This window comes from Tamandua tetradactyla, chromosome 5 (assembly GCF_023851605.1).
Source record: "Tamandua tetradactyla isolate mTamTet1 chromosome 5, mTamTet1.pri, whole genome shotgun sequence".
Taxonomy (NCBI): Eukaryota; Metazoa; Chordata; class Mammalia; order Pilosa; family Myrmecophagidae; genus Tamandua; species Tamandua tetradactyla.
The window spans coordinates 129,035,585-129,063,291 of record NC_135331.1 but is presented as its reverse complement, the minus strand read 5'-3'; the positions used below and the strand labels follow the sequence as shown (position 1 = coordinate 129,063,291).

The 27,707-nt window shown below is 42.5% G+C and overlaps 2 protein-coding genes across 5 annotated transcripts in view; one reads left to right on the top strand and one right to left on the bottom strand.

Annotated features, from left to right (window-relative positions):
- KHDC1L (KH domain containing 1 like) overlaps positions 1–18,721 on the top strand; it is a 78,975-nt gene extending 60,254 nt beyond the window's left edge. The window contains exons 2-4 of the mRNA XM_077159249.1: positions 17,615–17,729; positions 17,903–18,085; positions 18,389–18,721. Coding sequence (XP_077015364.1) covers positions 17,615–17,729; positions 17,903–18,085; positions 18,389–18,555 — 465 coding nt within the window. The 3' untranslated portion in view covers positions 18,556–18,721. The remainder of the gene's footprint in view (positions 1–17,614; positions 17,730–17,902; positions 18,086–18,388) is intronic.
- Positions 18,722–23,978: 5,257 nt separating this feature from the next.
- The window catches only part of KCNQ5 (potassium voltage-gated channel subfamily Q member 5), a 552,577-nt gene continuing 548,848 nt past the window's right edge, over positions 23,979–27,707 (bottom strand). For all 4 annotated transcript variants that reach the window (XM_077162233.1, XM_077162230.1, XM_077162231.1 and 1 more), the window contains 2 exons: positions 26,550–26,676; positions 23,979–25,653 (listed from right to left, as the gene is read on the bottom strand). In XM_077162233.1, the coding sequence (XP_077018348.1) occupies positions 24,691–25,653; positions 26,550–26,676 (1,090 nt within the window). In that variant the 3' untranslated portion in view covers positions 23,979–24,690. The remainder of the gene's footprint in view (positions 25,654–26,549; positions 26,677–27,707) is intronic.

Sequence of the window (27,707 nt, the reverse complement as noted above, 5' to 3'; positions counted from 1 at the left end):
AACCTCTATGCGGCCGTCAGGTACGGCTCCTTGTGGGTTATTCCCCTCCCCGTCCGGGTAACGCCTTTATATACAAAATCCAGACCCAATGGGCTAACGCCACGTATACAAGGGTGATTGGTAGACAGGGCAGGCGGGCGCGTACGTCATACGCGGAGGCAGGATGCGGGCGCCATCTTGGCTCACTCGATGGGCGGGGGGAACTCTAGGGCAGGCTGCGGCATGTCCACTAGGCCCGACCCGGGAGGCGGCTCTCCACATCTCCCCCTTTTTTATTCATTTTGACCCAGTGTCTCCATTGATGAGTGTGCTCCCATGAGCCTGAGAGGCCCACTACATGATTTGGTGCTTTGGGGAGTCTGGACTAGGCTCCAGCCATCTTGCGGCTGAACCTCTGGCACCGACCAGAATGCTCACCTCATATAGAGACCGGAGAGCCCGTGAGCTGGAAACCACGTGACTCTCCCTGCAGTGCTTCGCCTCGCAACTGGGTTATGTAGGGGGGCAGGAGAGCGGCAACCAGAGCCGAGAGCGTCATTAGGTGTCTCTGTGCAATGGCCGGAGTCTAGTCTGGCCAGGACCGTGACTCCGCCGTAGAGATCATCCTTTAGACAAAAATTATGACTTCTGGTGCCGCCTTTTACACCCGGGACACGGCCATGGGCTTTGCAGCAGATCCTGTTTTCGAGCGCCCCGCCCTGAGTGGCCGGGACGGGTCATACAGTGAGGGGAAGGACTGGGTAGCGGGACGGTCGTTGCCAGGAGCATCAGGGGCGAGTGACATAGCCAACATAGTGGTGACGCGTAGCTGTTGCTGTGTCTGGAACAAGCGTTCTAACAAACATTTAACAATGAGCAGAGTTACTAAGAGTCCCACTGCTAAAAGAATCCAAGTGGTCAACCTGGGCCAAGAGAACCATGAGGTGACTTGGTCCCACAGTAGCTCATAGTGGGAAAAGTGGGGTTAAAGTTAGTCTCTCTTCTACTCGGTCGGAGGGTCACTTGCACTGTTGTTGTCATCTTTTCGGTCGTCGCCATCATCAGCAGAGTTGGAGACCGGATCCGGTGGCTCTGGTTGGAGGCTTATCAATTTTCTGGGCAACAGTTCCTTGGCGTCCTCGGGCGACGTCACGGTTCTCACCAGTCTTTCCGGAACCCACACAGGTTGACGTCCTGGTTCCTGGGGAAAAACACAAACAGAGCCTCTGGCCCAGCTGAGCACTGGGTCAGGGCCTTGCCATTGTCCTGACAGGACATCCTTCCAACGGACTAGACCTCTATGTGGAGGACTCGGAGTAGTGTGCTGAAGAGCAGGTGTCATTCCTTGTGAGTTTTCATTTAGAAAATTATATGTAAATAAGGCTACAGACAGTTGAGCCTTCGGGGACAGGCCGTGGCCTATTCCCCCTTTCTGTTTTTTGAGCAAGTCTTTAAGAGACCTGTGTGCTCTTTCAATGATTCCTTGCCCTTGAGGGTTGTAGGGGATACCATGTTTTAATTGCACTTCCATATTTGCACAAAATCTTTGGAAGGCTTTGCTGGTGTAAGCAGGTCCATTATCTGTCTTTAATATTTTTGGCTTGCCCCAAGCCGCCCAAGCGGCGAGGCAATGAGCAATAACCTGGTGGACTTTCTCTCCTGTTTCAGCAGATGCGAATATAATTTGAGAACATGTGTCTACTGACACATGTAGATATTTGGCTTTGCCATACTCTGGATGATGAGTGACATCCATCTGCCAAATGTCCCCCGGGATGAGGCTCTTGGGGTTAACTCCAACTGAAGGGACTACCCTCTGTTCTGCACAATTATTGCAGGCTCTGACTATATCTCTGGCAGCTGCACGCGGTATGTGAAACCGTCTGGCTAAGGTGCTTGCATTGACATGAAATTTAGTATGAAACTCTTGGGCCTGTTGATACGGTGTCAGCGCAGGGAAGATATGTGGCTGTCGAGTGGCCACATCCACTACGTGATTTCCCTGTGCCATGGGGCCTGGCAGGCCTGTGTGGGCTCTAATGTGAGTTATGTAAAAAGGATTTTGTCTGGCATATATTATTTCCTGAAGTTTGGCAAAGAATGGTCTAACTGAAGAGGAATGCCTTATGATGCCTACCGTTTCTAAAACTGCAACAGAGTTCACAACATAAAGGGAATCGGATACAATATTTAGCGGATTGGTATATTCCTCTAGGACTGTAATAATGACTTGTAATTCTACCCATTGAGGTCTTTGTGGTTGGTAGAGTACTGTTTTGGGAGTACCCCCTTCTGTACAGTATGCTCCTGAACCGGAGCTGGAACCATCTGTGTACACGGTGAGTGCGTTCACTAGTGGTTTAGATGAAGTCACCTTAGGAAAGATCACTGGGTGTCGGGTAACGAATTGTAAGAGGGGATCTTTTGGGTATTGGTTATCAATATTTCCTGAAAAGGTACATCGGAGAATGGCCCACTGATCTATACATCCAGTAAGTATCTCAAGTTGCTGAGAAGAGTAAGGTACTCTGAGGTACTTAGGCTGTTGGCCAAAATGCTGTATGGCCTTCTTGATGGCCTCCAATGCCAACTCTGCAATCGCTGTAGGAAAATGCTCTAAACTTTTCTTAGGGGAAATTCCAGGGTGGACCCAGAGTAATGGTCCCTGTTGCCATAGCACTGCCGTGGGCTGTAGTTTTGTTGGCAGTAAGCAGGCTTCGAATGGCTTTTGGGGGTCTATTCTTTTTAAAGCAGCACTACTGAGCGCCTGTTCTACTTGACGTAGTGCTTGCCTCGCCTCTGGGGTGAGACACCGGGGCGAGTGTAGGTCTGAATCTCCTTTTAGCAAATCAAACAAAGGTGTTAATTTGGCATTGGTGATCTTTAAGTACGGACGAACCCAATTGATATCTCCCATAAGTTTTTGCAGATCATTAAGGGTATGTATGTCATCTACTCTGAGAGACACTTTTTGGGGGGAAACATGCTGAGGCATGATTTTTGCCCCCAGGAAGGTGGTAATCTCTGTCATCTGGATTTTTTCAGGGGCCACTTCCAGGTTGGCTTCTCTAAGACTAAGGACTAAATGTGATAAAGCTGTTTTAAGAAGATCTGTGTCTTTATGGGCTAAGAGAATGTCATCCATATAATGGATGATTTTTACTTGGGGGAACTGTTGTCGAGTGTTGGCCAGCTTTGCAGCAACATATAGCTGGCACATGGTGGGACTATTAGTCATGCCCTGGGGCAGGACTGTCCACTCGACGCGGTGGCATGGCTCCTCATGGTTAAGAGAGGGCACAGTAAACGCAAATTTTGGAGTGTCTTCGGGATGAAGTGGAATGGAGAAGAAACAGTCCTTAAGATCTAAGATAAAAACAGGCCAGTGTTTTGGCAGGGCCGAGAGGAGTGGCAACCCCATTTGAACAGGTCCTAAGGACTCCATGCAGTTGTTGATGGCTCTTAAATCATGCAACAGTCTCCATTTACCTGATTTCTTTTTTATGACAAATACGGGAGTGTTCCAAGGTGATGTGGAAGGAATGACGTGGCCCTTTTTTAGCTGTTCTGATACTAGAGCGTGGAGTGCTGAAAGTTTTTCCTTTGGTAAGGGCCACTGAGGCACCCACACCGGAGTATTGGTTTTCCACCTGAGTCTTATAGGCGTGGGTGGGAGTCTCCCCTCAGTGGCCCCTAGGAAAAACCCAGGCCTCGTCTATCAGAATTGGGGGCAGCCTGTATGGACGCTGTATGCCCTTGCAACGAGACTCCCAATCCTTTGCCAGGGACGTATCCCATTCCTTTTAACAGACTTTTTGAAGTTGGAGAACAGTTACTGGTCAAGGTAACGTCCATTTTTGCTAGAATATCTCTTCCCCATAGGGACACGGGCAAGGCTAGTACATAGGGTTGAAAATTACCTTGATGTCCCTCTTCATCTGCCCAATGAAGGGCAGTTGCACTCAGCATGGGTGCTGAGACATGGCCTATTCCTCTAATGGTTTCTTCCGCCTTGCACGTCGGCCAGGCAGGGGGCCATTCTTGCTGTCTTATAATCGACCGATCGGCCCCGGTATCTAGCAGGCCTAAGAAGGGTCGGCCTTGCACTTTAAGAGTCAACATGGGTCGATTCTCTAAGGACATATGAAGGCCCTCAAAAACTCCTTCAGTAAACCTAACTCCCTTATCTTTTCTCTGCTTGTTTCTGCTTGGAAGGAGTGCATGCAAGCTGGGTAGGAGTAGAAGCTGTGCTATCCTATCACCCTCTTCAATAACTAAGGTGCCTTGCTGAGATTGTATCATAATCCGGGTGTCATCTGTGGACTCTGGGTCCACAATACCTGGTATCACTGTTAGTCCCTTCAGGGCTGTAGATGCTCTCCCTAAAAGGAGCCCCACTGTACCTGGCGGTAAGGGCCCTTTAAAGGAGGTTCTCACTGATTGGACTCCCATAGATGGGGTCAGTACGAGCCTGGAGGTGGCACAGAGGTCCAGTCCTGCTGATCCATGGGAGGCGCGGAGCTGGATGGGTACTGCGTCGCCACACTGCCAGTAAGGGGGCCCACCGGAAAGGCGGACCCCCTCTGCCCGTTTTTTGGAATTTGCTCAGGACGGCCAGAAAGGCGCTTACCTTGCGCATCGAAGGCTGATCTACAGTCTTCTGCGCGATGGGGTCCCTTATGGCAACGCGGCCACAGAGTCTGGCTGTCGCATGAGGCTTATTAGATTGTTGGGCGGTGGTTGGTTGGTCCTTATTAGGGCAATTTCTTTTTATGTGTCCCGATCGGCCACATTGGTAGCATCCTTTAGGCTTTGCTCCTGGGTTTTCGGTTTGCACTGCATTTATTCGTAAGGAGCTGGCCAGCATGGCAGCTAGGCCTGCACTAGTTAACGGGCTGCCAGCGTCCCTGCACAGCCGAACCCAGTCCGTCAAGCTCTTTCCCTTATTTTGTACTAGAATTACTTTGCACTCTTTATTGCACTGCTCAAATATCATTTGTTTAACTACAGTCTCTGCTATTCCTGGGTCTGTGAAAATTCTCTCAGCTGCAGTTTGCATCCTGGCTACAAAGTCTACGAATGGTTCAGTGGGGCCCTGGTGTATGCTGCTAAGTGAAGCTTGAGCTTCTCCCTGACCTGCTAACTTTTTCCAGGCGCCTACGAAGCAGCGGAAGATCTGTCCGTAGACTTCTGGGGGGAACCCTGTCTGATTTTGGGAGTGGGCACCTTTCCCTAGCAGCATATCTACATTCCAACCGCCACGTCTACTTGCTGCGTTTTTTGCGGCTTGCTCTTCAGCTAACTCCTCAAACCATGCTTTCCAATCTATATATCGGCCTGGAGGCAGACAAGCACGGGCTAGTTGGTATATGTCTGCGGGTGTATGGCATAGGGCGGAAAGATTTTCAACTAAATTTAATGTGAAAGGAGCATTGGGACCATACTGATGGACAGCTTGTTGTAACTCCTTTAAAACTTTGTAATCATATGCTTCGTACTGATTATTACCTTGGGGATTAATAATAACCGGGTACATTTCTGGGGCTGGCTCTGGCTTAAGCGGTTGGTACCCACCTAGTATACTGAAAGGTCTAAAGGTTAAAGAGGGGACCCATTTCCAGAAATGCCTCCTTCCACTTGTTGATGATATGGGGTCTTGAGGGCCTAAGTATTCAGGTGGGGGATACAGCTGTAGATGCCCCTCCCCCGGCCCGCCTGCAAGGGGTTCCGGGTTCCGCAAAGGCGGACCAGCGTAATTACCAGATTCGGACACTAGGGGGAGCTCTCGGTGAGGTTTCTTGCCGGGATCACTGGGAAACTGCTGCGCCCCTACAGTGACCACTGGCGGGGCGGAGGGCTGCGTGGGCGAGACAGGGGGCCTCTCCCAGTCGATTAACGGGGGCGCATCCGCACCTTCGGTCCCATCACTATCTGACTCAGAGTCAGAGGTGTCGGGACTATTGCTGGGCTCGGTCGGCTTATGAGTTGGCGGCTCACTCTTACAGGAGCCGTCTGCTCTTAAAGGAGCTAGCAGAGGCGAACTTTCTGACTGCCCCATGATTGCAGTCGGCACTGTCTTTTAATCACTCGGGGAGCTCTCCCGAGTCACCGGGGCTACCTGAAAACCCGCGGCCCTTAACTCCCACTTAATAATAGGTACTCACCTTTCCGCGGTGATCAGGCGCAGAAAGTCCACTGCGAACTCCGGAAGTTCAGAGAGAGAGGGTCCCCGTACGGGCCACCACTTGTCCGCGACTTCTCACTCAGCTCAGGGCCTGGCTGCCGTCCCGTGCCTTGCCTCACTGGTGCAACGAAGAGCTCCCGGGTCGACGGGCCCAGGCGCCGCGCTCCTCCCGCCCGGCGGCCTCCAGTCTGCTCCAGGCAGCGGGTCTCCGGCCCGACCCCGCCTGCAGACATCCGGCAGGACCCACCATGGGCCCCAGGGTGGCGAGCCGCGCGGAGGACACAGGTAGAGGCGCTGCGCTCCGAAAGGAAACGCTGACCCAGAAAGAAAAGGAACTGGCCTCGGGACCGCACGACGCCTCAGCTGTTCGGCAGACCGACACACCAGGAGGCCCAACCGGCGAGAGCCGGGCCGGAGAGAGAGAGAGAGAGAGATAGACGCAGACAGACTAACCTTGGTGAAGACACGAGTCCGGAACACGCAGCGGTTGTGAGTACAGATCTTTACTGGGGTTAAGCAAGCTTCCTCTAATACTGGCTCCACGCGGGGGAAGACACCCCATGGGGGAACAACCTCTATGTGGCCGTCAGGTACGGCTCCTTGTGGGTTATTCCCCTCCCCGTCCGGGTAACGCCTTTATATACAAAATCCAGACCCAATGGGCTAACGCCACGTATACAAGGGTGATTGGTAGACAGGGCAGGCGGGCGCGTACGTCATACGCGGAGGCAGGATGCGGGCGCCATCTTGGCTCACTCGATGGGCGGGGGGAACTCTAGGGCAGGCTGCGGCGTGTCCACTAGGCCCGACCCGGGAGGCGGCTCTCCACAAAAAAAAATCACTGAAAGAATTTGTTGTCAAGAGACAGGCTCTGCAAGAAATACTAAAGGGAGCACTAGAGGCAGATATGAAAAGACAGGAGAGAAGGGTGTGGAGAAAAGTGTAGAAAGGAAGACAATCAGTAACGGTAAAAGAGAAGAAAAATTAGATATGACATATAAAATCCAAAAGGCAACATGGTAGAAGAAAGTACTACCCATACAGTAATAACACTAAATGTTAATGGATTACATTCTCCAATAAAAAATTAGCATAGTATGCTGGTTGTTAAACCTTTCCCACTGGAGCTAAGAAGGAAAAAGAATTCTGTAGATTGAAAATAATTTATCAAAGGCAACTGATCAAAGGAGCCTGAAGAAATAAAGATCTTTGGTAAGGGTAATAACTGGGGTAAATATAAATGCCAGTACTACTGTATTTTTGCTTAGTAACTCCACTTTTTACCTCCTACAGGATCTAAAAGGCAAATGCACAAAATGTAATGATAAATCAGTAGTTCTGGACTTATAATGTGTAAATATGCAATTTGTGATAAGAACTACATAGATATGGAGGCACAGAGGGGTATAGTATAGGAACATAGTCTGTGTATATAACTGAAGTCAAGTTGGTATCCAAGCAAATGAGATTGAAACAGATTTACGATATTAAATTTAAAAGTTAAAAAAGTTACCCATGGTAACTACAAAGAAAACATTTGAGAATATGCAAGCTCACAGAGCAGAAATCAGAATACAGGTTGCCAGGGATGGAGAACAGTAGTAATAAAGGGTTAATGCATAATGGGTATTGGGTTTCTGGCTGGGGAGACAGGAATGTGATAGTATTGGAAGCTGATGAGGATACTGCAACATTGTCAATGTGATTAATCCCACTAAATGGTATCTTTGGGAGTAGTTCAGATGGGAAAGTTTATGTTGTAAATGTTTGCACAATAAAAAAAAAAAAGAAAGCAACTAAATAGACAATGACAATGACAATGAAATGTAACAAGAGATGCTGGAGATCTAACAAGGGAGGAGAAAAGCCTGAAAAGGACATCACTGGGACATATGGAATATAGACTATAAGCTTTATATCCATGTTACATTTCTTGAACTTGATAAGTACGCATATGTAAGTGAATATCCTTGTTCTCAGGAAATGTACATGGCAGTTTTAAATGAACAACTTAAATTCAGGTGTTCAGAAAATGGATTGATAGATAAATAGACAGATGGGTAGATACATAGAATGAATTACCAAATGTGACAAAATGTTAAAATTGGTTGATCTGGGTATCTGGGAGGTTAGGAGGTATGTTGGGGGTTCTCTGTATGGGGTTTGTAATATATTTGTAACTGTCTTGTAACTTTGAAAGTATTTCAAAATAAAAAGTTAAAAAAAGAGGGAAATGAGTATCACTGTCCATAAAATCTCCATATTTAGAAGCATTTTTCTTAGGACAAATATATTAATAGGCAAAAAATTTTTAAGTACTCAGTTCATACAGTGGAACCACAGTAATAAACTTTCAGTTTACATCTTCATCAACAAAGTATCATCTATTTCAGACTGACTCTCTAAGTGAATTCTCAAAGGGTAACCTATGCCTTTTAATTGTGGTAATGCCACAACTGCCAGTTTACCTACTTAATCCGGGAATTAAGCTAAAGACATGAGATACCTGCTAAAGTTTAATCAAACTCCTGTCAGCCACACCCCTATTCTTCATTCCTACCTCTCAATTCTAGCTCACAGTACTAATTATCTCTTTTTTGTCCACCCAACTACTTCTTTGGTGTAGCCAGATTTCCTACTTCATTGTTTCTCAATACTATAATTGGAGTTTCTAAGAGGGACTTATTTCTTTCCATAACCAAAGGGCCTTCTATACAGAGGAACTAAATAGGCACTGATTAACAATAGACTAGTAAGATACACCTTAACATCTGCTTTTAACTTCAGGGTCTCAGAAATTTGTTCTGAACCATTTTATTCAGAATATGCTGGAGTCTTATATACCCACCAAGAGTTAGAGCTGAATGGATTCTCTTGCACCCAAGTGGGTCAAATTTTGAGATGTACAAAGAATCTCCCATCAGCTCTCAGAGGATCTGGCCTTGGCAGCAGAAGAAACTAGACATGAACACATTTTGGTGGAGTTGAAGCTGTGAGCTCATTCCAAAATCCACCCTGTTTACTCAGAGGCCCCAAACTACTGACCTGTAGATCAGTAAGCAGCATTCAGTCTCTGAAGGAAATCATTCAATCTTGGCTAATGTTAGCCAAAGAAGCTCCTCTCCCTGTCCTGGCCCTGGCTGGTCCTAATTCCACTCTGCCCTATTTTCTTCCACTCATGGGTAAAGGAAGCCCCATGTTTAATTCCTTCCCACATGGCTCTGCCAAGGGAATGCCCACAGGGCAGTTCTACCTATTCCTGACCTGGAGAATCCCTTAGGTCTTTGGGTAAGCCCTAGTACTACACACACTTAATCCATGGAATCTTCACACTTTTAGGTCTCAGTATCTTCGGTTTCTACAGGGACTTCACACCCAGGGTGGGAGCAGATTTCCCAATCTACCATTTTGTACTTGCTCTGGCTTAAGACTACTAGGCTATTGTCTGGACTAGCTCACAAGTCAGAAGCCCCAAGTGGAAAAGTATTATTTTCTAGTAATCTAGAAAAGGCCCCCAAATCGGAACTTTTGGAGGTGCTGTGTCCCCTTCACTATTTTTTTTGGGGGGGGGTGCGTGGGTGGTGGGAGTGGGGTTACTGCACAGACCAGGAATAGAACTCTAGTCTCCTGCATGGCAGGCGAGAATTCTACCACTGAACTACCCCTGCACCTCTCCCCTCACTCTTGTTACCTATCTTGAACTCTCCCTCCCTACAACAGTGATCTCAAGGAACAAGACAAACCTAGAAGCAGCTGCAGGGCCCTATCACTTGGAGGTGGTAGTGCTGACCTTTTGTAAATACTCCTAATTTCTTGACCATCAGGGACTGATTAAAAGTATCTCTTCCAATACTCCCAAAGTATGTGTGGTGGTGGGGGGAGGGGGGACGGCAGGGCGGAGCGCGAAGACACCCCCGCCCCCCCAATTTCTCCAAATTCCTGTTTGAGACTATAAACCAAGAGGGATAACACGGGATCCAGAAGTAGGAATGAAAGAGGCAGAAGGACCCGCATTTTCCCCTAGCCGGAGCGGCATCTGCGGTAGGTAGATCCCTACATACTCCGTGGTGTGATGCGTGAGAAGCTCTTCATTGCGGTTATAGTTTATTTCAATTGCCCCCGACGGATGGGCTTAAGAATCGGTTATACAATCCCTCCGCAGGAGGCATACCCCGGGAGCCCGGACCCGGTGGAGGACCAACTTCTTAAGAGTTGTTGGAGCCCCCGTACGGCCTTGGGCGAGGGTGGAGGTGAGCACAACCCAGCGGTCGGGCCCCCCGCCCCGGCCTGGCCCTAGGTCAGGGCGCCGCCCGCAGGCCACTCACCCCGCGGCTCTGTCAGCTCACCTGGCGGATCCTCCGCGCCTGCGGCGCCGGACGCGAGCTGCCTACCCCGGCTTCCTGGGCTCAGGTGGGCTCGGACCCGTGGTGCGCAGGGTGTGGACCTGGCGTTCGCCCCTGCCCGGCTCCTGCCGAACCACCCGTGTGAGACGCCGGAGAAGGGCCCGGGGCTGCCCCCCACGAGCGGCCCTTGCGCGTTTCCGGCGGGGTCGCCGCTACCTCCGCCCGGGTGCGCCGAGCGAGTCCCGAACCGGGGGAAGGGCCCGGCGGGCTGTGGCTCGGGTGGGTCTGCAGACGCCGCCAGACCCCGCTTAGAGGACGGGCGGGGAAAAGCCCTTCATGTGCTGTTCTCACCTCCTTCTTTCCTGCGGGCTAGACCGGGTCTTGGCAACTGGACCCGACGTGGACTCGCACTGGGTCCGGTGATGGGGCGGAGAAGCCTGGCATTACTGAGATGCTCAGTCCTGAATTCTGCCCTCCGTTGGACTCTCCGCTTTGGGGTTAATTTCCTTGTTGGTTCAATCAGTTTGAGTTATGGATCCTTTTACTTTACGGCAGCAAGCATCCTATTTTGGTGGGTCTTCATCTAGATCTTGCATATTTCTTATTAAATTCATTCCCTAAGGCTAGATGAGGAAACAGACCCAAAGAAGTGAAAAAACAAACAATGGAAATAAGAAAGAAAACAAGAAATAGAAGCATAGATTTCTATTGACATATTGCAAAATAAAATGGATCTAACACCTTTAAAAGCTAAAGCATTATGTTTATATTATGATGCCATTTAAAATAAAGGGCATGAAAGAAATGTTAGTGATATCAGATTAGCAGTTTAACTTCAAGCGCCAGTATTCAAACAAAGGCATAGTGTACAGTAAGGAAAAAAGGAAGACGGAAAGATGTAATAGGAGAAAGGAAAAAGAAGGAGCAGATGAATAGGGCTGTAAGAATTAACGATTATAAAGGATTTATGTATTAGCCAATGTTCTAAGCTTTTTAAATGTATTAACTCATCTAATCCTCACCACAACCCTATAAAGTGGGTGTACTGTTTTTAACCTTATTTTATTTCCTTATTACAAAAAAGGCAAGTAAGGCTCAGAGAGTTACACAGTAAGTGGCAAACATTTTGCTTGGATACAAGCAATCTGGCTCCAGAGTCCATGCTCCTAATTACCACACTCTATTGCCTCTGAAAGACAGGTTAAGACTTGTATCAATTGGATTTGATCCTACTCAACAGAAGCAGATAAGAAAGGGTACAAGCTTCTTTATACAGATGTGAAGGCATGGGGGAGGACATTGCATAGGACAAAGATACCATGAATGCAATTAATAGAAAGGTAAAACATGTATCGTGGACAAAGGATTAACACTCAGAATAGACAGTGAAGGAATATACTATATAAGAAAAAGACAAATAACCCTACAGAAAAGAGTGAAGTTTGAAAATATCAATTTTGTGGTCAAAGGATATTCTTGGTAGAACGTACATCAGGACAGCTAGTTAGGGGGCAATTTGGTAGTATGAATTCAAGTTAAAAATATAAAATGAATCTTTAAGATAATATTGATTACAATTAAAACCACTGCTTTAAACATTCTAATTTCATTTTTTGGCATCTACAGATAAACTTGTGTTCCAAAATATTTAACTGGCTGCATTTTAAAATTTTGTACATCCTTCAGGTTAAGAATCATCTTTACATTTACAAATGGTTTTTTTTAAATAAAAAAGACTAATACTGCATTATACTTGAAAATTATACCTAATTCAAGGTGTAACAAATAAGGTATCAGTGGCTGAGAGAGTTCAAATAGAATCGAGAGGCTACACTGGAGGTCACTGTTACACAAGCTTCAGTTAGACATTACTACCTATCATAGCTTGTCAGATCCCAACCAAAACCATTCCTGCCAATCCTAAAGAACACCTAGGGCATTATATAAGATTCTACAAAGGTTCCAGGCACAAGGGTAACTTTCCAGAAACCTACAACCTCCAGATGGTTCCCTGGACCAGATAAGTCCTGAAATGCAGAGGGGCCATCCTCTCCAGAACATTAACTAGTTCCACCCTTCTATCCCATATTATGGACAGCCCCTTCCAACTTAGCCCAAATATTCTAAAGAGTGGGAGAAAGATCAAAGGTGTTGGTGGAGTTATACAGAGAAGGTATGGTTTAACAAATGCATATAATTGCTGAATCAATATATTGATATTTCTTTCAGTTTTCAGTACCTTAGATAAGCTAAAAGTAAAGCCTCAAATTGTGCTTTGTAACCCATACCATACTCTGAAATCTGTTCTATAACTAATTGTTGCAATGTGCTTTGAAATTTATTGCTTTTTTGGGTATATATGTTATTTTTCACAGAAAACAAAAAAAAAATCGATTGTAATGAAAAAAAAGTTAAAATGGGCATAAACCAAGTATCCTTAAAGATTTGGAGAAGGATCAAAGGAGAAAGTGGAGTTATAATAGAGAAGTTAGGATTTAGCAAATGATTATGACTACTAAATCATTTTATATTGATATTTCTCCAGTGTCTTGGAGCAGCTAGAAGGAAAAACTTGAAACTGTAGAACTGTAACTCATATCAAACTTTGAAACCTGTTCTATAACTACTTGTTAAAATGTATTTTGAAATTTATTGCTTTTTTGTTTACATGTTATATTTCACAATAAAAGTATTAAATTTAAATTTAAAAATTGTGTGTAATTCAATTTCATTGTTATAAATAAAATTTTATCAGAAAAAAGCCTGATATCTATTCGTTTATGTATTGTTTCTGGCTGCTTTAAGAGCTGTGTTGAGGAGTTTGAAGAGGGATTGCATGGGCCCACGAAGTCTAAAGTTATTTATTACTTGGCTTTTTATAGACTATTTCTCTGAATCATCAAGATAATCCAATTTACATTGAAATCTTTGAATATTATTTGGCCATAAAAAGGAGTGAGGCACTGTTACATGCTACAGCATGGGTGAACCTTGAAAACAGTATGCAAAGTGAAAAAAAAAGTCATTAAAGACCACATATTATATGATTCTATTTATATGAAATGTACAGAATACAAGCATATGGAGACCGGTGGTTGTCTAGGGCTGGTGGAGTTGAGAGTTAATGGGAGTGACTGCTAATGGGAACATTTCTAAAATGAATGTGATAATTCTTGCACAACTCTGTGACTACGTTAAAAACCACTGTATTGTATACTTTAAGTGGCTTTATGGTATGGCAAATCATAACTTATTAAAGCTTTTTTTTAAAGAAAAAAATATGTAACTTGCATTTTGCACTAAGATATGATAAAATATTGGTTACCTCTATTTTATTTTCCTTCCTCCAAAGAGCAGAACACTGGTAAGCCCAACCAATTAAAATTAAATTGTGAAAAAGGGACAAAAAAAAATCACATAGGAGGCACTGTATTGCACACCAGGAAGTCTTGGTCAAGTTGGACGTCAAGAAAATATTATTGCCAACAGAGAAAGTCTAGTATTTCAGGGCTCAGATTCAGTTTTTCTGTAGTTTCTCCCTCCAACTTTGTGTTGGCTTCATCCTCAGGCTGTTAGCAAGGCTGCTGTGGCTGTTCCCCAGATTATATTCAGTCACAAACAACAGCAACAGAAGAGAAAGGATAAGCTCTGGTTTTGTGTCTTTTAACAGAAGTAAGGAAATGTATCTTAGAAACTTTAGGTTTTACTTCATTTCAAAATTGAGGCATATGAGGGGGTGCAGGAGTAGTTCAATGGTGGAATTCTCACCTGCCATGTGGGAGACCCAGGTTCAATTCCCGGTCCATGCATGTCCCCCAAAACCAAACAAGCAAAACAAACAAAACAGACAAACAAAATTCAACAAATGGTGCTGTAGTAACGCAATTTTCACATAGGAAAAAATAAATGTGACCCCGCCATACAGCATACAAAAAAAAAAGAAAAGAAAATTGAGACATATGCCAGGTCTTATACCAATTAAAGGCAAAGAGAATGGGATTATCATGATTAGACTAAACTAATCATCTGAAGAGTTTAACTGGTATTAGGATTTACTTGCCATCATCACAATGGGATTCTCTTTTTTCTTTATTTTGAAGTCATCTAGGCATTGAAATTTTCTCTATTTTCAGCCAGAGACTGGCAGACTGATAGAGATGATTCTAATTTGAGGAGGCATATTAAGTGAAATCTGCAAATTTAAATCTGTCTAATGTCACAGATTACCTAAATTTAAGGAATCTCCAAGATATCACGTGAGATGCAATAGAAGCTATATTTCGGTTGAATGCTTAATGTATTTTCCTGTTTTTTAAAAAAACTTTGCAATTAGAAAAATATTGACATATCTGGTTTCCTAGGTGGTTGCCTTACTGTGAGTTCACATCCATCAGCAGATAGATAAACCCCAAAGCATTATGGATCCTGTCCTTCTTATGTATTCATACTCACATGAATATGCTAAATACAAAGATTTACTTACTCCACATGTTATACTTGAAACCTTTGCCCTTTTTATTATTCTAAAATACGAGGTGACAAAGATTGGGCATACTTATTATCAGATAGTCCGCTCAGCACTGTTTCTGCTCTGGGTTTCTTTTTTCCCACTTAAAAAAAAATTCTTATTGCAGTAACATACGTAAAACATAATATTTCCCATTTTAAGAATTTTCAAGTATACCATTAACTGGTATTAATTACATTTAAAATGTGGTGCTACCATCCCCACCATCCATTGCCAAATGCTTTTATCACTCTACACAGAAACTCTGTACCCATTAAGAATTAATTCCTCCCTCCCCACTTTCCTGGTAACCTATAATCTATTTTTGTCTTTATGAATTTGAATATTCCAGGTATTTCATATAAGTGAAGTCACACAACATTTGTCCTTTTAGATTTGGCTTATTTTACTCCACATGGTGTCTTCGAGTTTCATCCATATTATTGCATGTATCAGAACTTCATATTTACAGCTGAATAATATTCCATTATATGTATAAACCACATTTTGTTTATCCACGCATCTTTTGATAGACACTTGGGTGGCTCTCACCTTTTGGCTAATGTGAATTTTGCATATGCTGTAAATATTGGTGTACAAATATCTGTTCCAGTCAGTATTTTCAATTCCACTTCAATACCTAGAAGTGGAATCTCCAGGTCATTATAGAAATACTATATTAACTGAATGAGCTATTCCACTGAAGGAATCTTTACATCTTAAGGGGCCAATAATTATCCCGTTTTCATTGTGATAAATCGTACTTACACTGACCATTCAGTTTGAGATTCTCCTTTTTATGTAGACATCAAGCTTTCACCTGATAATTGCACAAGCCTACCTTATGCATGTGGAATAACTTTTAGAGACTGAAAGTTTCTATATTATTTAGAATAACATTTCTAATATTTAAAATACCTTTTCCTACAGGGAATTATGTTTCTCTGAGAATAATATTCATAAACCAGAATGAGGCAAGCATGGACTATTCATGAGAACTCCTGGGAGAAATTAGTGACCCCCTCTATATATGGACTCTGAGAACTCCAATCCTAATATTAGGAATTATACAACTAGAAAAGGTGGCCAAAATTTGTCTTTGCCCGTAACAAATGTCACAAATGGTTTTACATTTGCTCTAGAGGCCCAATACACTAAACTGGTGTTTTCCCTTGGCTAGTCAAGAAGAACTTTGTTTTACAGGAAGCGGTATCTGTGGCACCTGTATAAAACACTCATGCTCAGGTATAACTTAGTGGCTAGGTTAAAAGAGTGGGTCTCTTTTAAAAGAGTGGGTTAAAAGAGAAGACTAAGTGGTCTCCAGATTAGATTCAGATGCATTTTGGGACTTGACTGTGTGCTAAATGTTTGAAATCTAAGTTCCTGCCTTTGTAGCCTATTATTAGGACTAATAATCATTTTGTTTTGGTAATTATCTGCATTGCAGTTGACCAGTGCATCCTGTCCAATTTTAAATGCTACTGTGCAGTCATTGTCATTTCAGATGATTGAACAGCTCATCTGACAATGAAAGGAACATGAGAGACTAACTGTAATATAGATGCAGTGTTTTCTGAATAACCTTCTGATCAATGGATTCTGACAATGGTGCAGATGTGAATTCCACAGATTAAAGTCCTGGGAGCTGACCTGTCTGCATTCCCCAAAAGGAAATCTGAGAAATGAAAAAAAACAGACCTAGGTGCTTGCATTTGGAAGCTGACAGACTCTCATGTTCTCTACCAAGCATAAATATCTCTTGCAAAATTATTTAATCAGTCAAGACCCCTCAGTGACTGTGATAGAAGAAGATATTGAAAAGGCCGCTCAGTAGATATATTTGAAAACAGAGGTAAACACATTCTGCAACCAAATCCATATGAATAATAATAATAAAAAGACCATATTTAACTCCCACCTCCTAGATAGAAATTGCCAAGATAAACACTAAATGCTCCACTTTGGAGAACTGGTCTCTGCTTCATAAATTCTACTTAGAATCACCCAGCACAATCAATTTTTTATTTAAAAAAAACAAAAAAGAATCACCCAGCACAATCAAACCTTATAATAAATTCCCTACATCTTCCTCCTATAAAGGGGCTCTGTGATTCTGTGTTGTTTGTGCTCCCCAGCTTTGGAAACAGGAAATCACCCTAACTTTGACAACACATGTCCCCAGTAGTCACTGGTACCTGTCTAAATCTAGGCAGTGAGTTCTGGTGCTGTCCTTCTCCAGCACCTTCCATCCCTTAACCCATCTCGAGTTCATTCCCAGCAGACCCCCTCCTGAATTCTTTGAACTTAAAGTAAAGGAAATCCTGGATTCCTGAGGATCACAGATGCAAGCACTGATCAAATCATCCAGTTTGGCATGAAAGAATTAAGATCAGAGTAGATAATTACCAGGAATAGATTTTCTTGATTGGATCTACAGGGAATGAGAATTCCTCCCTAAGGCGGTCCCTAAGGTGTGCCAAGAGGTGGGGTTTACTGCCTGTATTTAAACACAGGTATGGGTCACTCCTGAAGTTTCCCAAAGTTCATCTTACATAGGTTGCTCTGGGTTTGGGGCTTGAATTTGTCCCTATTCTGATTCAGGTGGAAGCAGTGCACCAAATGGCAACGAGGGAAAATCCATGGTGGACTGTGCCTGAAAACTTCAGCGTTCCATTGGTGTTTTACATGGAAGAGGACCAGGAGGAACGCATCTTCGGTGAGTGTCCTTGCCCATACCCCCTTTCCCTGCCTCTCTCTCTCGGTTTCCTGCCTTACACTACCCGCATCCCCATTTATCCCAGGTCCTTATTCCCCGTAGCCTCCCACCTCCACTACCCAGAGATGCTCAGGGTTTATGCATCTGCCTCCTCTCACCTCTTGTGTGCACAGGCCGCTTAGATGCTGATCTCCGCCGCATCGAGGTGCACAGCTGCACCCTCATTCAGCTGGAGGGGTGGTTCACCGCCACTGGCCAGACCCGTGTCACCATAGTCGGCCCGCCGAAGGCAAGGCAGTGGTTGATGCAGATGATCCAGAAGGTAGAGAGCCGGAGCTCCTATCGTCAGGCCCAAGGTAGATGACCTGTGGGTTGAGGGCTGCACGGTGGAGTCCTGCGCCAAGATGCATGGCGTCTTTGGGAGGGGGGCTGAGAATCTCGGTGCTCCCAGGAGCTCCTGAGCTCGTGGCGGAGGGAGGGACCGTGAGCCACAATCTGTCGCAAACAGGGAGGTACGGGGAGGTGTGCGTTGTGCACCCAGGAAGGCCTGTGCTGGGGGTGATTCCCCCACCCCCACCTTGCAGCACACTCAGGGTCTTGGCCTACTCTGGGGCAGCTTGGGGGTCCCGCTTTATCAGCTCTCTACCCTTTCTCCACAGGCCTCAAGATGCTGCGACTTGTCCGGAATCAGCCCCTCACAGAGGAAATCCTGGACGCTTTCCCCGACCTGCTGATGGGCTTAGTGGACATAGCATTGGTGGCCAGGATCTTGGAGAATTTCTCTCTTCCGGGGCTCTGCCTTCTGGCATTCGCTTGGTTCTTCTAGAATCCTTGGATGGATAATGCAGGACTGATCTTTATTTACTGCGTGGTCACGAGGGGAAGGAAAGTCTTAACAGCCTTCCGTGGAAAAAATGTGAAGGACATGGACGGCTGTGTGGATTCGTGCCTTCCAGTTCTGTCTCAGGCATTCTGGGCTTGTTTGTTGGGGATAGGGGAGGGGGAGGGCTTCTAAATGGAAGAAAGTATTTTACCCGTAAAGGGAACAATAAAACAAGCCACCTTAATGTGCTAAGCCATTGCCGCCCTCTTTTTTTGGGGGGAACAATTTATGCCTCCCAAGTGGTACTCTGGGTGGGTGTAGTTGCTGAGGTTTGGGGAAGCAGCCTTAAGCGGACCGGTATTGCCCTATGAGAAACCCTGTTTCGGAAGGAGCCCAGAAAAGACAGGTTTTTCAAGCCCTGCTTCTCTCAGAAGGGGAGCCAGGTCAGGCTGCTCTTGGTTGAATAAAAATAGGCGCTTTCAGAAAAGAACAAACAGAAAACTGTTTGTACCTCAGAAAAATACATGTTCTTAAACCTAATCCATTCCTATGAGTGTAAACCCATTGTAAGACCTTTTGACAGGCTAACTGATGACTCATAAGGTAGAGCAAAAAATTTTTTTTTTTGGTAAAAGGTACTTGCAAAGTTTTTCCCTTAATTCATTTTCAAACTCAGGAATTAGGAAATTAACATTCTTTTTTTCTCAAGGCTGTCATCCTGATTTCTAAATTTCTGTTACCAAATATTTCTGCTTGGGGTCAGCCAAGGTATTATAATAATGTATAAAGTGAAACTACGTGCATTTGAATCCTTTCCCTACCACTGTAGTATGGCTTAATGATTTTGGGAAAGTTAATTCTCCATGCCCTGGATTTCTCATCTATAAATGTTAATTACCTCAGGTAGATAATGTGCCCCCACTCCCCTCCTGCCCCCCACCACATTGATCCTGTCTTCTAACAAGTGAATCCTGACTTAGTTAAGCCTATCAGGTTGTACATATCTGTGGTAACTGACACTGATCTTGGGAAGAGCATGTGACCTGTATTAATCTAATCAGATGGCAGAAAGGATTATGGTCTATACTTTAGGAGACTCTGGTTTTTGCACGTGCATGCTTTTTTCCCTCTTAACTGTCATCAAGGGCGTGTGTGGTGTCAAGTGTCACAGGTAATTTGTGGTGCTATGATTTCCAGTGTGGTGCCTAATCTATAGTTCACACATACTGTATCTGAAAACTGTGCTCTTTAAAAGTCTTGTTGAAAATAATGAAAATTTTGAATTTTCTTAAACAATTTTTATTGTTCCACGTTCTTGAAGTGGTTGTAACCTGGCTAGTAAAGTTGCCTGTTCAAGATCTGGCAACCTATTTTTGTCAGTGGTTAGGACAGAATAATTTTTGTAATTTATTATTTGCTTTTAAATGGGGTTGGGGAGGCTCCAAAAGTGTTTGGAAGCAGTTTTTTAAGTTGGTCAACCAAGCATTTTTATTTTCACTCATCTTTAGAAGTTGATAGATTAGGTAAATATAGATACCTTTTTGATCTCATTAGAACCAGGTGGGAAAGCCCCCTTGCAATTGAGAAGTTAGGATTTAACAAATGATTGTGATTACCAAATCACTGTATGGATATTTCTTTTTTACTTTCTGGTATTTTAGAATAGCCAAAGGGAAATACCTGAAATTACTGAACTGTAATCCAGCTGCCTTCATCTTTGATAATGATTGTTATCACTATACAGCCTTTACCTTGTGATTGTAAAAACCATGTAACTGGTTGGCATTTATACCCCTAATCCTATTTTTCAACTTTAAGAGTCTTATGATTACAAAAGACAGCCCCTAAAATTTATTAATGAAGGAACTCATTGAGTCAGCCCAGAATTAACCCATCCCGATTCTAAACTATCTTGCTAAGCATGTAATCAATTCTTGCATGGTCAATAATTAGATCACATCTAATTACATCATCTAGAGCCATTATGCTCATTATCCTAAAACCTGCCCATCTTTTTATACTATAAAACTATTAGAGTCACTGCAGTTCAGGGAGACAGAATTTTAGGCTGATAGGCCATCTGATTTCTTGCTTCATGCTTAGCAATCAACTTCCTTTGAAACTCAGGTGTCTCAGGAATTGGTTATTTGAGTGCACTGGACAGAGAACCCACAGCTTTTGATCGGTACCACCCTTCCATTGGGATAGCGCTTCCTCATTCTTCTCCCTGTCTGAAATGCCGTTGTTTGGGCTTTGTCGCTCTGTTCTCCTGAGTTCTAATATTCTGAGCTTCCTTTAAATAATTCTCCTAGAATTAGTCATGGACACAGCACACTTTGCTAGTGCAGCAGAAGCAATGGGATCTTTTAGGGAAGATGGGGAAGGATTCCTTTTGGAGCAGAAGTCCTCCCCTGGTAAAGCAGAGCTGAATAGGGACTAAAAATGGTAGCCAGGGGGATAGCATTTTTTTATCATTTGTTTAGCAAATGCTTTTATTATATTTAACACCAACTTCACATGAGCTGGTATGAGTTATAATCAGTATTGAATTAATCTCTTACGATACCTCAAATATTTGCAAACCCCTCCGCTACCCAAATTACCAATGATTTCTTCAGCAACGCTGCAAAAAGATAATTTTCATTTTTCAGACCCAAATCTATATACAGTCAATTTGGTGATCTTGGACCAGTTAGTTCAGAAACAACCAGTTAGTTCCAGATAAAAATAGTCACACTAGCTGTTTATAGACATCTTTTTAATGTTTTACTTTAAAACAAATAATCCCAGTAAAAGAGAGCAAAGGAAATTACATTTTAATGGTAGCTTGAAATGGAATAATCCTGATTCATTTATTTTCAGGAAATAGACAATTGTATTGTCATACATGATTTTTATAATTGCTTACTTAAATGCATATAATTATATTAAATTAAGTTTCTCTTACAAAAACACAACCAGGTCATTTAAGGCAAAATAAACTGGGGAGATAAGTTTATTATGATATTTTCTCAATTTAATTGAATGATGTGATCCCTTAATTTAATTCCCCAGGTTTCAGCATTCCTTTTAGCTTTCCTTTGCAAGGGGCCATGAGAATTAGTCACTTTGTGTCTGATTTCCTCCTCTCTCTTAGACTTGTTTTACTTGCAAATTAAGAACTTTCAGAATCACTGAGTCAATGGAGGTGAGAAAGGCATCTCAGAACAAGAGAGAAAGACTTAAAAACTCAGTAAGGGCTTACTTAAAACAAAACTTGCAATCTACAGATATTGATTTAGTTGAACAAAATGCAAACGTTTAGATTACACATCAATTTTTTTTTGGTTAACTGCATACAATGGATTTTTAAATTAAATACCAACTCTACATATTGAAGAAGGCAGACAAACTGAGACAGCACATGGCTACCAAGTGATCAGCTAAGTTGTGCTTCAAGATACCATTGGGATCAATGGATGGGATTTTTCAAAGTGTAAATGGGAGACCCTTCTCATCTCCATAGAGAGTCACACAAAGACAGAACCCTGCAGTTTGCACACAATACAACTATATCTTTAATATCTAAGAATTTTTGTACTAGAGAAGGATAAGACACAAAATAGTCATGGCTTCAATGCAGGAAAGTTTTTCACAACATGTTTTATCGCATTTTCCTATGATTAAGACTGCAGTGATGTGTTTAGATTTTGTTTTCTGAATCCTTAGTTCTCAGCTTGCTAGATGAATTGTACTGTGTGTGAAGTCTACTGAGGCCTAAGGAGGGGTCTCTAACACATTCAGAATTCCTGCTGCCAGTGGGGTTTGACCCAGGACAGAGTCCATCCAAAAGTCAGTGCTACCTGAAAGTTACTGCCTCCCTCCACTTCCTCCACTAATATTTGGAGAGAGCCTACTCAGTGCATGGTAGGTATCTGGCTTAAGTGTGTATGTTTATGTGTGCATATTTATGTGTTTCACAACATTAGAGTGAGTAGAGATATGGGTGAAGGGTTGTGTTTAATAATTTATTAAAATAATATTTTTGGAAAATGAAAATAGTTGCATTTACTAGAAAATAATTGCTACTGGTAAGTGCAATTTTCTTTTTTTTGTGCCTTGCAATATTAAAATCTTGACAAAATCTTTTTAAATGTAGTATAAAATTTAGATTCTATCTCTTGTGTCTTTCCAGAGCCAAGAAGATTCTGAATGACACACTCCAGGAGAGCGTGTTAGCATCCAGGTGGGGTGAGGAAAGGAAGCCTTTAAAATGTCAGTGTTTATTAAAAGGGGTAAAGATGTTAAAAGGTTGAGAAGCACATTTAAGTAGAATGGAGAAGTGGTTTTACTTGGGAATGGAGGCTGCTTAAGGCCTGGTGAAGTTCAGAAGCAAAATTGTGGCAGGAAATCAGTAAAGCAGTTAATGTAGAAGAAAAGTAGAGGGGAGAGTCAATGATTGGAAAGATTTGGATTTCAGGGTCTCATTTCTTCTTTGGACAATCAGTTTATCCCTCCTCTATTCTCCCTAGCTATTGGAGTGTTTTTTTTGAGGCAGCACTAATATCTGCCAAGGAAACTTTTTTTTTTCTGGAATCCTATGGCTAGAGGTAAGGTGAATTGAGATAATCTCTTTTCTCTTTGTCTTCTGAATCCCATTACTTTGGCTGAAGTTCTGGTAGTGTGAGACAGCTATTTTGGTTTCCAACAAGCAGTCAGCAGCATTCCTTGCTTTCTGGTATATGCAATTTTCATTTTGTTTTTCCTTGTTCTTTTTTTGGTGCCCTGCAATATTAAATGTTTTGATTTGCAGACCCTGCCCGTGTTACCTGACTTATTAACGTTTATACGAGGCAACTGAACCAGTGATTTCAGCTTTGGGGCAACAGTTTTGGGGAGAATAGAAAATATTCATTACAGTATAAAAAGTAAAGGAAATTTAGTTTTAGCCTTTCATATGCAAAATGTACTACATAATAGCAAAAGACATTCAAGGCATATTAAAAATACCTTTCAAAATTCTGTTTACACATGTAAGAATAAGGGATGTTTAGGTAGTTGAATTCCCTACCAATACTCATTAAAAAAAAAAATCTAGTTCTTTTATTTGGTTTGTTTCTCTGCCTCTCATCGCTCTTTGATAGGGAAGTCATTTTTAACTTTGCCTATTTCCTGGTGTTGTTTCTGGATTCTTTTCAAGCCTTTTCCCATCTCAGTCTCCACTCAAACTCCCATTCCCCAATGTCCTCCATGTATGTGAGTTTACCAAGAATAGCTTCTTACATTTCCCTTTTATGTGGGCAGAATCAGGAAGTCTGGGGTTGGCGCCATAACAAGAAATCCACACAATCACACTGGCTGTCCTACCTATTAGTGGTTCATCTGCTTGTGTAGCACTTACCACTTACAAAGCTGATGCAGCCACTATGGAATATATTTTCACAAAGTCAAATATGTCAAATAGTTTATTTGACCCCCGGCCCAGCTCTAGATTTCGTTATTTGCACATTTCCTAATTGAACATTCGCATCATAAATAACAACATGAAAATGATGTGCAAAATTGCTTGCCACAGCGCTAAATCACCAAAAGCACACAAATTGACATTCAAATTACATTAATAATAAAATGACTGAATAGGAATGGATTGGCAAATATATCTTGAAATAAGCAGCCATTTCTATTATTCCCAAATTCTGTTTTACTTGATACCTTGCTAGCAGCTGTTGGTAGCCACTGTGTTTAAATATACAATTATAGCCTAATTTTGAAAATGTATTTTGTATTTAATCACACAGCAGAAATGCCTGAAATTTGAAGGTGCCGACTTCCATAATTTCAAAACATGGTGTCAAATCTTCTAAACAACCTAATCTTGGCATTTACAAACACTCCATAGCATCAGCAGTGTTTGGTTTCTCAGAATTTTTAACTCAAGGTACGTAACTAAATGAATGGGTTAATGTTGATGTACCTTGGAGTTTCAACCATCCCTTAACATGCATTTGCATGCAACTAAAAGATAATGGGCTTATAAACTGCCTCTCATGTTCTTTCCTGATTTTTGCAATTTCATCGTTTTAGAAGGGCTTTCAAAATAGTTCATGCAATGATATGTATGGCTAAAGGAATTGCTATGCCTAGAAAGAAATGAAGAACCTATTTCAGTTTGACATGAGGCAAGCTGAGGGCATCTGTACTTTCTCCTGCCTTACAAATGCTCTGAGATGATCGTGCTCTTCCAGTCCTTAGAGAGTCTGATGCAAAAGCAGCTTCCTTGGCAGGTGGTGGCATGACATCAAAAGTGTCTGTCTCTGTCTCTTCGGGACCTACCTCTTCATCAGTTATAAACAATTTGGATTCCCTCCATTTGGGGTAGAAATCTTGGCTGCCTCTGGAGCCACTTGACTCACTCCCTGAAAGCTGTATATTCAGTTCCTCTGTTGACCTGATTAGGTTTTGTACAGACAAAGATTTGCCCAAGTCCTTGGGCACCATGGGGCGCACGGATAACAGAGTTTCTCCTCCCATGTCAAAGCTTTTCCTCAGGGAACGGTCCTTGGTCAGATTTGATTGTGCAACCTGTGCATTTTCCTTGGAGGCAACAAGGCAGGTGGTGACATCAGAAATGCTTTCCTGTAAGCTTATGGGGTTTGACGGCAGGGTCTCTGGCCTGGGCAGATGTTTGATGGCTGGGAGAGGAGGCGGGATCTGTAAAGTTGTTGGGGCTGCTGGCTTGGGTGCCACATTTATTTGGTTTGCAATGTTGTTTGTGGCCGCCAATGTGGAGCCATCACTTTGACTCATTGGCACCTGTGTTGCTTGACTGTGCATAGTAGGGCTAAGCGCATAGAAGGTCTGAGTGCTGAACTCATTTGGTGTCAGAATAAACTGTAGGCCTCGCGAGATGTTGGCACTGGCTGATCTGGATAAGCAGCCACTGTTTTGTACAGAAGTGGACAGGTCTTTGCTATCCACAGGGCTTTGATAGTCAGATGTCTGTTCACATTCAAAAGGTGGGATCTGGAATGAAGCCAAAGTGAGGGCTGAGGCGGAGCCTTTCCGGAGGACCTGTTGATAGATGTCGAGTAGGCAGTCCAGTTTGGACTCAATGGACTGTACCTAGAAATGGGGAAAATGGTTACACATGGGAACACCTTGTTAATAAGTATAGGCTTTACTTCCAGAATTAAAAAATGAAACCAGAATGTGTTAATACGGTTAAATAAATATTACGAGTATAAAGTGCAATGCTGTTGAGATGCTCTATGAATGTACAATCTAGCTGTGCAGGGCCAAAGGAGAATTTAGGGGGAAAGGGATGCTTTAGCCTTTATATACTCCCCATCAGAATTTCCTTTCCCCATTTCTTTAAAATGGACAATTGATGTTATAAAAATCATATAAGTACTATACTAATGTAACTTCAAGATTCCGCTTCCAAACCAGATTGTCCTTCCTAAACTTCTTCAATGAAGACATTCTGGAATTTTACAGGTAAAGAACTTATTCTGTAATGAGATTAAGGCGTTAAAATCAACCTAAGTGTTTCTGAATTTCAAAATAAAGGTTAAATACGCTTCAGAATATTTATGATTAAATTGGGGGATAAATTTTATTTCTGGAAAATTTTCTTTGTAACAAACGTCAAATGTGAAATCATAATTACAATGAGGTCTTGTTTTATTTTTAAAAAGAGTGACCTAAAAGAGAGATAATTAAAATAACCAAAACACAAATGAAAATCTACAGTGGCTTCCAGTACAAGTTTTAATTGATGAGATGGAATTTTCTCTCATTTATATGCAAATCCAAAAATATTTTAGAGAACACTGTCCACACAGAAATTAAAAAATTTGATTTCATTAATTCTTTTTGCTCTTAATCCTTTTAAAATATATTTATCACTAAAATACATACAATTGCCTATAATTCTGATGTTTTAAAAATCTGGCTAACAAGTTAACCAATATAAAAAAACAAAAACAGAACAGTTAATTAGTATAGTTGAGTTGTACCTGTTTTTCAACCTTGACTACCCGGCCGAGCATACTGAGGTCATCAGTGGTTTCATGTTCGGCCGTTATTTTCTCTCGGCTCTTCTTATCTGATGTGATTTGCCCTTTTCCAAGAATTTGATCAACGCTATCAGAGAAAGAAGAGATCTGATTATGAGTGCTGAAGATGAAGAAGGCTGTAGGCCAGATATTTGTCTGTTTCCACCTCTGACTGGGCAGTTCTTGAAGTCAACCACTTCAAAATACGTGAAAATTATAATTATGCTTATTTTGTGGTTTTAAGAAGTTTGTTCGATGAGTATTTATTGCACACCTGACATGTGGGAAATAAGTGAAAAGTTATAATCCCTGTGCTTTGGAATTTATAATCTAGTTGGAGAATATACACTACGTGAGCTAGAAACTTAAAACTAGTTCTGTAAATTCTGTGGCAGTTCAACTTTATAAAAACCCTGCGGTGTGGGTGCAAGGGGAGTTCAGGGGTAGAATTCTCACCTGCCTTGTGGGAGACCCGGGTTCGAATCCTGACCCATGCACTTCCCAAAGCAAACAAGCAGACAAAGAAAACCAAACAAACAAAAATTCAACAAACGGTGCTGTACTAATGAGATACTCGTGGAAAAATGAATGAAATGTGACTCCCACCATATAGCATACCAAAAACAAAACAAAACAAAACAAACAAACAAACGTGGGAGCTATGCAAAGTACTCCATTAAGGACTTGGAAGGCTGTAATGTTACCACAGGATGAGTTAAAATAATCTCCATGCAGACTCGATCAGCCTAAAGGTGAATGACTTTCTTTTTCATGTGTTTTTGAATTTAAAAATGATCAGGGTTATTGACCCAATTTTCCAGTTCATTTTGTTTGCACAGAAATATGGAAATTGTTTATCACATGTCATGACCTCTGCTCTATTAATTGCAAGCTCTGTGGGAAATGGGCTTAATAATTATTTGCTGTATTAGGGACTACAAATTTAATAAACTAAGCCCTCAATCTTAGAGCTTGCCCTTACAAAACTTATTCCTGCAAAGGAGAAGCTAAGCCTACTTATAATTATGCTTGATTTACCATCCTGACCCCACCAAGAGAACTTCTTTTTTGCTTAGATATGGGCTGTCTTTTAAGTCAACTCTGCAAATAAACTCACTA